General features: G+C 51.2%; 1 protein-coding gene across 1 annotated transcript; it reads right to left on the bottom strand.

Moving 5' to 3' along the window:
* Positions 1-1,635: 1,635 nt before the first annotated feature.
* On the bottom strand, positions 1,636-3,083 carry LOC123159829 (GDSL esterase/lipase At1g74460). The gene is made up of 2 exons (XM_044577645.1): positions 2,678-3,083; positions 1,636-2,561 (listed from the first exon to the last, which is right to left on the bottom strand). The coding sequence occupies exons 1-2, from the start codon at positions 3,041-3,043 to the stop codon at positions 1,860-1,862; spliced, it is 1,068 nt and encodes a 355-aa protein (XP_044433580.1). The 5' UTR covers positions 3,044-3,083; the 3' UTR covers positions 1,636-1,859.
* Between the last annotated feature and the right edge of the window lie 9,262 nt (positions 3,084-12,345).

Here is a 12,345-nt window from a genome sequence, read left to right as displayed (position 1 = left end):
GATGTGGTTTGTGCGGCTCTGAAGATTCATGGCACAGTAGCGCGATGTGTATGGGCGTTGCAAGATCATGACTTGGTTGAGGTTCTGAACAGCACCCGCGAGCCGGATGCAAGACGTTGGCTTTTCTCCCTTTTGGACACACTGTCTTCTGTTGAATTCACCCAAGTAGCAGTTACCATGTGGGCTCTCTGGTATGCTCGTCGGCAGGCACTCCATGAAAATATTTTCCAAAGCATTCTGAGCACGCATAACTTCATCATGAGATACATCAGAGAGTTGGAGGATTGCAAACCCAAGAAGAGCGCTCCACAATCAGCTCCAAATGCTTTACAACCAAGGCAGAGGTGGATCTCCCCACCGCCGGGGTTCGCTAAGATAAGAGTTGATGGAGCGGTCTCGAGAGACAACCTGCATGGCTCGTTTCAGCACTATTTGCCGAGACTCCTCTGGCCAGTTCTTGGGTGCATCAGCAATCAAAATACAGGGGGTCACGGAGCCTGCAACTCTCGAAGCACTGGCTTGCCGGGAGGCGCTAGCACTAGCTTCAGACTTGGCCCTGTCCGATTTCATTGTGTCTACGGACTGTCAGGGAGTAGCAGACGACATCAAGCATGGTACGGGAGGGACGTATGCTAGCATCGTCAAAGAGATTATTGAAACGTCAAGAGATTTTCATCAATGTACCTTCATCTTCGAAGGTAGATCCACCAATATTGAGGCGCATAGTCTCGCTAAGCACGCTTTCGGACTGGATTTTGGGTGCCATTTGTGGCTTATAAACCCACCAAACATTCATTGTATCCCTATGAACTTATTTGAATAATAAAGTATGTTTAGACTAAAAAAAAGCTAGACATAGGGACACCCCAAGGAGGGAGCCAGGGATCAATTCCTTTCTTGTCAGTCCATGCACATCGAAAAAGAAGAACTGATTGATCCTTCTGATTCATTCCTAGGTTAGTACGTGCACGTCGAGAAAAAACTGAACTGAGTGATCCATTCCTATTTTGTTGTGGCCGCCGAAGTATCGTCTCTTCGCGATTGCGCGCTCGGCGCTCTTTTTCCTTTTTCTGCTAAATCGTTTTCCGTTGCTAATTCAGATCGTTCGCCAATTTCAATTCCCCGGCTGCCGTCGCAACCCCGCTTTGCCCTCTGTCTATCAACAGTTCGACCATTCGAGGTACATCATAGTAATGTTTCGGTTCCTAGTCTCCTAGATGAATAGCCGGCACATCAGCACTGTCTTAACATCCCCTTCACACGAAATTTCAAAAAAAAAAAAACCTCGAAGAAATATTAGGTCTTAACTCTCAAGAGTGTGATGTTCTATTAGTATGTGAAATTTTCAAATTCAAATACATTACCATTAACGAGGTACGAAAAAGACAAAAGCAGCAATGAATAGTACTCCCTCCGTAAACTAATATAAGAGCGTTTAGATTACTATTTTAGTTATCTAAACACTCTTATATTAGTTTACAGAGGGAGTATCAAACAGTAAACGTCACAATTCATGGCTGAATTTGTTTTTCCATAACTCGTTAATGGTACTGCGCGTGTTTGAACTTGAAATTTCACATGCCAATAGAACATCAACGTCTCAACATCAACGTCTTAATAGTGGTCTCTTAAGAGTTAAGATAGATGCATGATCCTTGCTTGCTGTTCTCTCAGACTCAAAAAATTTCATATCCAGGACACGTACATGCATGCATCCATTCTCCATCCCATTCCTTGGACACCATCATCCTAATTTGGTTACAATCGAAGCACATACAGCATAATTAAGACAAGACACGACAGCGCCCATGCATGTGTAAGCGTATGCATCTTGGTGAGCGGCGTCCGTGGCAGGCAGGCTAGCTGGAGGTGGTGTTGGCAACGACGGTGATGTTGAGCCTCTTGAGCGTCTCGAGCGCGATGAGCTCGTTGGCCCTGTCGGTGGGGTGGTACTCGTCCCAGAACACGTACTTGCTGCGGTCCTTGCAGAGCGTGGAGAGCGGGGTGCACGTCAGCGTCGGCCGCACCTTGCCGAGCGTGCAGCAGGGCGCGTGGGAGTTGTTGAAGCCGTGCATGTAGGGCCGGTCGATGATGTCCTGGAAGTAGTCGTACACGTCCCCGAACTGGAACGTCGCGTTGGGCAGCGACGCCGCCAGCTGCTTGATCACCGCGCCGGCCTGCTTGTTGAAGCTGAGGGCGAGCTTGTTGGTGGACTCCTGGCACGCCGTGGAGGACCTCTGCAGGAGCCGCTGCAACGGGATGCAGCCCATGGGCCCCAGCCCGAAGAAGGTGACCCGCCGCGCGCCCAGCCCGTGGAGGAGCCGGAGCTGGGCCTCCAGGGTGGTGACCATGTACTTGACGAAGGTGTCGCCGTTGTAGGTCCACGAGTCGGAGTAGACGGGGAGCAGGTAGTTGTTGATGAAGTCGTTGGCGCCCATGGCCACCACGTAGTAGGCCTCGCCGAACAGCTTGTCCGCCGCCGCCTGCCCGATCTTCTCCCGCATGAACGCCTGCGTCCCCTGGAACAGCTCGATCTGCTTGTACAGCGAGAACCTCTGGATCTGCAATGCATGCACGCAATCGCCACGGGTCTCGGTCAGATGATCAAACCGTAGCGTTCTCGCATGACACCATGGTGTCTACGAGAAGTTGGTGAAGTGATGGATGGGTGTCTTACGAAGAGGGACGACGTCTCGTTGAGGATGCCACCGCCGCCGGACGCGTAGTTGAGGCCGCTCTTGGCGATGACGGTCTCGTCCACCGACGGGTCCAGGAACGCCGGCGGCCGCGGGAGGCCCATCTTGTCGCCGATGATGTCCGCGACGGTGCGGCCGTTGCAGAACCTGCCGTTGGGCATGCCGCTCCCGAAGTCGATGCCGTACCACGGCAGCGCCGCGCGCGCGAGGCTCTTGGTCAGGTAGTTGTTGTTGCCCACGTCCGACAGCGAGTCGCCGAAGATGAACTGCACCACGTCGCCGTGGGCGAGGCCCAGGAGCAGGGCCAGTGCCAGAGCAATGCCCAGCGGCGTCCTCTCACAGCCCATCTCGATGATCGGCGAGCACGTGCTTGTTCAGGTCTACTAATCAAGTCCTGGTTGATCAGGAATGGATTGGATTTGCATATTATAGAGATGGGGGGTGTGCGGCCCCGCCGGGGAGTTGGGGATGGATGCACCTACCTACCTGCGAAGCGTGGGGAGGGGAACTTTTCAGCAAGCTTAATTCGGTGGCAAGCGGAGGAGTTGGCCTAACCTGGTCGTTTACTGATGTGGCGGATGTCAGCCGGTGGCAGGTGTTCCTCCTCGCATACAAAAATATTTGGGACTAGCTACGGGTCAATCGACTGATTTTTGGGGGTCAGTCCTTCCTGTTTTTTTAGAACTCTCGCCCAACTTTATTCATTCAAAACAAGTGACATAGTACAAGGTTTGGGTCACGAGGGTTGCCCAACCACACATGTCTACCTAGTCCTAGAGTAGAAGCAAACTTGACAAGATTATGAGCCTCATAATTGTGATTCCTACGCTCATGAATAAAAGAGTATGAATTAAAACTATTACACCGAAGCATTATTCATGTATAAGAGCAGCGTTGGGCCTCCTGTCCCTCTGTTAATATCATTGACCACTTCTTGGCAATCCGATGCCACACATATGTTCATTGTCGCAAGGTCTTCTGCCAAAGCCAGCGCTTTTTTGCAAGCATAAGTCTCGAGCATCATCGGATCATTGATTCCATGAAAAACAACCGCCGATGAACCCAAATATTGGCTGTCCTGATCTCGACATATTGCTGCAGAAGCCCCTCCACGCCGAGACCTGGCCACTGCTCCGTCCACATTCACCTTTACCATACCACTCGGAGGTGGAAGCCACCTCTTCTGTTGTACCACCGCCACCCTTTGTGTTATTTCATGTTCCTTCCTTGCATGTATCTGGCTCAGCTCGTCAATGTAATTATTCACAAAGGATGCGGTCTGTTGTGGACTCTAGAAAATTGATTCATATATAGCCTTCCTCCTTGCAAACCAGATAGACCATAGTGTAATTACCAGCCTCGTGAAGCTTGCATGGTCCAGGGATTCATTCAGTTGGAATAACCAAATCCGCGCGTTACCTTCCAAATTCTCAGACATTTGGGAGACAAGTACATCATCCGATAGAGCCCAAACGCAGCGTGACATCGTGCATGACACCAGCGCATGCCTCCATGAATCAACGCAGCCACATAGCGGACATGTAGCCTGTACCACCATGTTTCGTCTATGAAAAGTGTCCGTCGTTGGTAGCGAGTGATGAGCGAGCCTCCAAAGAAAATCCTTACCTTCGACGGCACCTGTAACTTCCATAACGAACTCCATGACCGTTCCTCTTGTTCGCCATTGGAGGACCCACTCCTTCCTTCAAGTGACTCCTCCCTCTGTAACTTCGTTTTTTGAAGAAATCTGTAGGCCGAACTAACAGTGAAGTTTCCCTTCTTCTCCGGATGCCACGCCCAAAAATCTGATATGTTGCGTGTGCATACAAGGATCTTCAGTATGTCATTGGCGTCGATTGGCAGGAAGACACTGCGGATCAAGTCCTCATTCCATGATGCAGTCGCCAGGATCAAGAGCTCCGACACATACCTTGGAGGGTTCGCCACTAGCGACGTGATCGGGCGTGGTGTCATCTCCTTCGGTATCCAGTTATCAGCCCAAATATCTGTCGTCTGTCCATTACCAATCCGCCTTATAATGCCTTGCTGTAATAAATCCCTTCCCTCCAAAATAGCACCCCAAATCTGAGATGGTATCGTCCCTAACTCCGCATTAAGGATTGACCTGTCCGGGTAGTACACAACTTTAAGGATTCTAGCACTTAGGCTTGCTGGTTCCTGGAGAAGCCTCCATGCTTGTCTTGCAAGTAAAGCCAAGTTAAAAATCTCGAGGTCCCTGAATCCAAGACCACCCAAATGCTTTGGCCGCGTCATGACATCCCAAGAAACCCATGCCGGCTTGCGCTCACCTTGCTTACATCCCCACCAGAATTTCTTGATAATAGACTTGATGTGATCACACAGTCCCCTTGGAAGCTTAAAGCATGACATCGAAAAAACCGGGATGGCTTGTGCTACTGATTTGATAAGAACATCCTTGCCCCCAGCTGAAAGGCATTTGCTCATCCAACCCTTCACCTTGTCCCACACCCTGTCACTCAAATACTTAAACGTCCCCTTCTTTGAGTGGCCCACATCAGTTGGCATGCCCAGGTATCTGTCACTCAAAGACTCATTATGGACTTGCAGAAAACCCTTGACAGCATCACGCACTATCTCTGGGCAGCCCTTACTGAAAAAGATAGATGATTTTTCCTTATTTATTCTCTGTCCCGATGCCATGCAATAAGTATTCAATAGGTTTGAAACTTCCTCCGCTCCATCAACACTTGCCCTGAAAAACAGCAGGCTATCATCCACGAATAAAAGATGATTCACCGCCGGTGCCGACGGTGCCACCTTAATGCCGCTGAGCTGGGATGATTCATTTTGAGAGTTTAGGAGGCACGAAAGGCCCTCTGCTGCTAACAAGAAAAGGTAAGGAGAGATTGGATCTCCCTGTCGAATACCTCTTGTGGGTTTAAATTCTTCTGACTTCACACCATTAAACATAATAGAAAAAGATACTGAGCTCACCATATTCATCACAACAGTCACCCAAGGTGTAGCAAAACCCAGTTTCTCCATGATTGACTTCAAATAAGACCACTCCACACGGTCATATGCCTTCATCATGTCAAGTTTTAGTGCAGCATAAACATTGTTCTTTGACCTCTTCCATTTCATAAAATGCAAACACTCATATGCTGAGATTATGTTGTCAGTAATCAGCCTTCCAGGAACGAATGTCGACTGCTCATGTGATATAATCTCCGGGAGAATAATTTTCAGGCAGTTTGCCAACACCTTCGAGGCTATCTTATAAAAAACATTACACAGGCTTATTGGGCGAAACTGAGATAGCAACGTTGGATTCTGTACCTTTGGGATCAATACCAGCAATGTATCATTCACAGCAGCCGGACTTTCCTCTTCCTTCACAATAGCTAGCACCGCCTTTGTGACCGCATCTCCGCAAACATCCCAGTGCTTCTGGAAGAAGTGAGTAGGCAAACCGTCAGGTCCTGGAGCTTTTGTTGGGAACATTTGGAATAGTGCGGTCTTGACCTCCTTAGCTTTGTAAGGGGCCAGCAAGGTTTCATTCATAGCCGCTGTAACTTTCACCGGTACATGCTGTAGGACCTCATCTACACCTTGAACCCCCTCTGAGCTATAGAAGTTTTTGTAAAACTCCAATGCCATTTGCTGCATCTCTGTCGGGTCACTAGTAACTTGCCCACTTGGCCGTTCCAGTGCCTTTATTAGGTTCTTTCTACGGCGCATCAAGGCTCGCATATGAAAAAAGTGTGAGTTCCGGTCTCCCATTGATAGCCACTCCACCCGAGAACGTTGTCGCCACATCAACTCTTCCCGCATGTAAAGCTCTATCAAATGATCATTTATCTTTACTTCCGCATGCGACGGGACCGTCCACGCTCTATCATTGCGCAGGCGATCCAATTCCTTCTTCAGACTACGTATCTCGCCCTGAACACTTCCAAACGTAGACTTGGACCAGGCCCCCAAATTATGGGCAAGCGCCTGCAGGTTCGCGCACACTTCGCACACCCGCGGGTTGTGGCTGTTGAGATCTCACCCCGCCTGAACTGCTGTTTTGAGGTCCGGATGAGTATCCCACATAACCTCATAACGAAACTGTTTCGTTTTCTTTCCTCCCCCACTTGGTTGTGCTAAGTGTAAAAGAACAGCTGAGTGGTTTGATGTAGCAGCCGTAAGATGTTCCACAGCCGCCGAGGGAAACAATCCACACCACTCGACCGAGCCCAAGTGAGGGAGTCCTGGACTAGGGGGTGTCCGGATAGCCGAACTATCGTCATCGGCCGGACTCCAAGACTATGAAGATACAAGATTGAAGACTTCGTCCCGTGTCTGGATGGGACTTTCCTTGGCGTGGAAGGCAAGCTTGGCGATACGGATATGTAGATCTCCTACCATTGTAACCGACTCTGTGTAACCCTAGCCCTCTCCGGTGTCTATATAAACTGGATGGCTTTAGTCCATAGGACGAACAACAATCATACCATAGGCTAGCTTCTAGGGTTTAGCCTCCTTGATCTCGTGGTAGATCTACTCTTGTAACACACATCATCAATATTAATCAAGAAGGACGTAGGGTTTTACCTCCATCAAGAGGGCCCGAACCTGGGTAAAACATCGTGTCCCTTGTCTCCTATTACCATCCGCCTAGACGCACAGTTCGGGACCCCCTACCTGAGATCCGCCGGTTTTGACACCGACATTGGTGCTTTCATTGAGAGTTCCTCTGTGTCGTCACCGATAGGCTCGATGGCTTCTTCGATCATCAACAACAACGCAGTCCAGAGTGAGACCTTCCTCCCAGGACAGATCTTCGTATTCGGCGGCTTTGCACTGCGGGCCAATTCGCTTGGCCATCTGGAGCAGATCGAAAGCTACGTCCCTGGCCGTCAGGTCAGATTTAGAAGTTTGAACTTCACGGCTGACATCTGCGGAGACTTGATCTTCGATGGATTCGAGCCACAGCCAAGCGCGCCGCACTGTCACGACGGGCATGATTTAGCTCTGCAGCCGGACAGTACCCTGGAGGACGCACTCGAGCCCGCTCCGATCTTCAATTCGGAGCCGGCTGCGCAAATCGAGGACGGATGGCTAGACACCGCCTCGGGGGATGCAACCTCTACGGTGATAGAGCCGAACACTGACCTTGTCCCTCATGAAGCTCGTGACTCTAAGGTGCCGGACTCCTTGCCGGACTCCGAACCTCCTGCGCCCCCTCCAATCGAATCCGATTGGGCGCCGGTCATGGAGTTCACTGCCGCGGACATCTTTCAACACTCACCTTTCGGCGACATCTTGAGTTCGCTAAAGTATCTCTCGTTATCAGGAGAGCCCTGGCCGGACTGCGGTCAGGACGGTTGGGATGCGGACGACGAAGAAATTCAAAGCCCACCCACCACCCACTTAGTAGCCACTGTCGACGATCTAACCGACATGATAGACTATGACTCCGAAGACATCGACGGTATGGACGACGATGCCAGAGACGACCAAGAACCAGCGCCTACCGGGCACTGGAAAGCCACCTCATCATATGACATATACATGGTGGATATCCCAAAAGATGGGAATGGCGAAGGAACAGCGGAGGATGACCCCTCCAAGAAACAGCCCAAGCATCGGCGTCAGCGGCGCCGCTCTAAATCCAGCCACAGCAAGAATGAAGATTCAGGCACTGGAGATAATAACACCCCAGACAGTGCCGAAGACAACCCACTCCAGCAAGATTCAGCATAGGAGGACGGAGACGCCAGCCCTCATGAGAGAGCGGCAGAAGAAGAGGTAGAGGATTATGTGCCTCCCTCCGGAGACGAGGCAAGCCTCGACGATGACGAATTCGTCGTGCCTGAGGATCCCGTCGAACAAGAGCGTTTTAAACATAGGCTTATGGCCACGACGAAGAGCCTCAAGAAAAAGCAGCAACAGCTTAGAGCTGATCAAGATCTGGTAGCCGACAGATGGACTGAAGTCCTCGCGGCCGAAGAGCATGAGCTCGAACGCCCCTCCAAAAGCTACTCTAAACGCAAGCTGCTCCCCCGATTAGAGGAGGAGGCGTATGAACCTGCATCACCAGCAGACAATACGGCTAACCGACCACCCCGTGGTCGCGACAGAGAGGCCTCTAGGCCCTTCACTAGAACCGTATCCCGGCATCGCTCGAAAAGCACAAGGCCACAGGGGAACGCTCCGGACTTGCGAGATATATTGGAGGATAAGGCAAGACAATCAAGATCGATCTATGGATCGCGTGGACGCCCCAGGATACGCGACGACAACCGTCGCGCCGGACACAGTAAGTCCGGCCGGGCCGAACAAAATAGACAAAGCTCTTTTGAGCTCCGTCGTGATATCGCCCAGTACAGAGGCGCCGCACACCCACTATGCTTCACAGATGAAGTAATGGATCATCAAATCCCTGAAGGGTTTAAACCCGAGAATATTGAATCTTACGATGGCACAACAGACCCTGCGGTTTGGATCGAAGACTATCTCCTCCACATCCACATGGCCCGCGGTGACGATCTTCACGCCATCAAATATCTCCCACTCAAACTTAAAGGACCAGCCCGGCATTGGCTTAACAGCCTGCCAGCAGAGTCAATCGGGAGTTGGGAAGACCTGGAAGCCGCATTCCTCGATAACTTCCAAGGCACGTATGTGCGACCACCAGACGCTGACGACCTAAGCCATATAATTCAGTAGCCAGACGAATCGGCCAGACAATTCTGGACACGGTTCTTAACCAAGAAAAACCAAATCGTCGACTGTCCGGATGCGGAGGCCCTCGCGGCCTTCAAACATAACATCCGCGATGAGTGGCTTGCCCGGCACCTGGGACAGGAAAAGCCGAAATCCATGGCCGCCCTCACATCACTCATGACCCGCTTCTGCGCGGGTGAGGACAGCTGGCTAGCACGCAGCAACAACCTCAGCAAAAATTCTGGCAGTCCGGATATCAAGGACCGTAATGGCAGGTCGCGTCGCAACAAAAACAAACGCCGCATTAATGGCGATAACAGTGAAGATACAGCAGTCAATGCCGGATTCAGAGGCTCTAAACCCGGTCAGCGGAAAAAGCCATTCAAAAGAACTACTCCGGGTCCGTCCAATTTGGACCAAATACTCGACCGCTCGTGCCAGATACACAGCACCCTCGAAAAGCCAGCCAACCACACCAACAGGGACTGTTGGGTATTCAAGCAGGCAGGCAAGTTAATTGCCGAAAACAACGACAAGGGGCTGCATAGCGATGACGAGGAAGAGACCCGACCGCCGAACAATAGAGGACAGAAGGGTTTCCCCCCACAAGTGCGGACGGTGAACATGATATATGCAACACACATACCCAAAAGGGAGCGGAAGCATGCACTCAGGGATGTATACGCGATGGAGCCAGTTGCCCCGAAGTTCAATCCATGGTCCTCCTGCCCGATCACTTTTGACCGAAGGGACCACCCCACCAGCATCCGCCACGGCAGATTCGCCGCATTGGTTTTAGACCCAATCATCAATGGATTTCACCTCACCAGAGTCCTGATGGACGGCGGCAGCAGCCCGAACCTGCTTTATCAGGATACAGTGCGCAAAATGGGCATAGACCCCTCAAGGATTAAACCTACCAAGATGACCTTTAAAGGCGTCATACCAGGTGTAGAAGCCAATTGTACAGGCTCAGTTACACTGGAAGTGGTCTTCGGATCCCCGGATAACTTCCGAAGCGAGGAGTTAATCTTCGACATAGTTCCGTTCCGCAGCGGCTATCATGCCCTGCTCGGACGTATCGCGTTTGCAAAGTTCAATGCGGTGCCGCACTACGCATACCTCAAGCTCAAGATGCCAGGCCCTTGAGGAGTCATCACGATCAACGGAAACACTGAACGCTCTCTCCGAACGGAGGAACATACAGCGGCTCTCGCGGCAGAAGTACAATGCAGCCTCTTAAGGCAATTCTCGAGTCCGGTCGTTAAGCGGCCGGACACGGCTAAACGCGCCCGGAGTAACCTACAACAAGACCACCTGGCACATTCCGAGCACGCGTAGCAGTGTGGCCCCAACCCCAGCCCCTGCAAAAACGTCAAGACAGGTCCTTCGCGTACACCATTACGCTCTAAAGATACCATGGGCGTGGGGAGAGGGGCACGACCACGATAGGCCCAGAATGCGGATGAACCACACCAGGGGCTCTCAAGTGTGTCGTTCTTTTGTTTCTTTTTTCTTTTTATTTTTACCAACAGGACTCCGTTCGTCCGAGGCCCTGTCCGGCAGCAGACCTGCCGAACTCACGATGCAACAGCCAGGGAAGGAGAAAGGCTACAACGAATATCCAGGTGGTCTCTATTACGAGAATTAAATCTGTTTTATGCACCATTCTGCAGCCTACCCCTGGAGGGGGACATGTTTAATAGTCCCATCCCTTGCTTATCGCACCATTTGTATCGTTCTGCATTTACAGCAGTTTTTCTTGAATAAGTAATGCAGCACCTTTTTGCTTCCAATTGCATTTCTTTCTTATACATATGTTCATTTATGACATGTTGCATCCGTACATTTTGGTACGGCTAAATACACCAGGGGCTTATGTTTCCCGCATCATGGTGTGATAAGTCCGAACACTTTCACAAGTGCGGCACCCCGAACTTATAGCATTATATGCATCGGCTCTGAATCATGTCTTGGGTCAATAGTTGGGTTTGCCCGGCTCCCATGTTTTGGTACCTTACGTTCCGTTGTATCGGCTAAGGTAGCACTGGGAGAACCACTGCGATTGCGCCCCAGTTGAGCTGGGCGAGCGCCTCAGTGGAGAAAGCTAAAACTGACCGTCATGATGAGGCGAGAGCCGGTCGCTGTTCGAGAGGTTTTTTGCGAGTCCCTAAAGACTTATGCCGCTTAGAGCGAGGAGCCAGCTTTGTCCGGCCCAGGCGTGGATAGCGCCCCAAATTCGGCCTTCCGAAGACTAGGGGCTTCGCCGAAATTTAAAATTATAGAATTCTATGGCTAAGTGAGAGTGTTCAAGCATTATAAGTCCGGTTGCCTTGTTCGTTGTGTTGAGCGCCTCCCTAGATGGACCCAAAAATGGGAACAAGAGTGCTCAAGTTTATCCCGAACACCCCAGCACTCGTGGCATGGGGGCTGAAGCCGACGACTTGCCATCTCTCAGATTTGATAAACAGCCGCACAGAAGGTAATATTTTAAATTAACAAGCGTTGCTTAGCGCATATGAACTAAGTTTTCAGCGCACAGGATAACAAAATGCGAGTCTACTCAAATATTACATCTTTGGAGCACTCACCTGCAATAATGCGGTCACCCTTCAGGACACTCTTATAATACATCTCGGGCGTGCGATGCTCCTTGCCCTACGGTGGCGCGTCCGTCACAAGCTTCTGGGCATCCATCTTGCCCCAGTGCACCTTTGCGCGGGCAAGGGCCCGACGGGCACCTTCAATACAGGCGGAGTGCTTGATGACTTCAACCCACGGGCACGCATCCACCAGCCGCCGCACCAGGCCAAAGTAGCTCCCTGGCATGGCCTCCTTAGGCCACTGCCGAACTATGAGGCCCTTCATGGCCTGTTCGGCCACCTTGTGGAGCTTGACCAGCTGCTTCAGCTGGTCGCTAAGGGGCATCGGATGTCCGGCCTCAGCATACTGA

The sequence above is a fragment of the Triticum aestivum genome, chromosome 7B (assembly GCF_018294505.1).
Source record: "Triticum aestivum cultivar Chinese Spring chromosome 7B, IWGSC CS RefSeq v2.1, whole genome shotgun sequence".
NCBI lineage: Eukaryota > Viridiplantae > Streptophyta > Magnoliopsida > Poales > Poaceae > Triticum > Triticum aestivum.
Note: the sequence above shows the minus strand (reverse complement) of the source record. Positions and strands in the feature narration are given on the sequence as shown.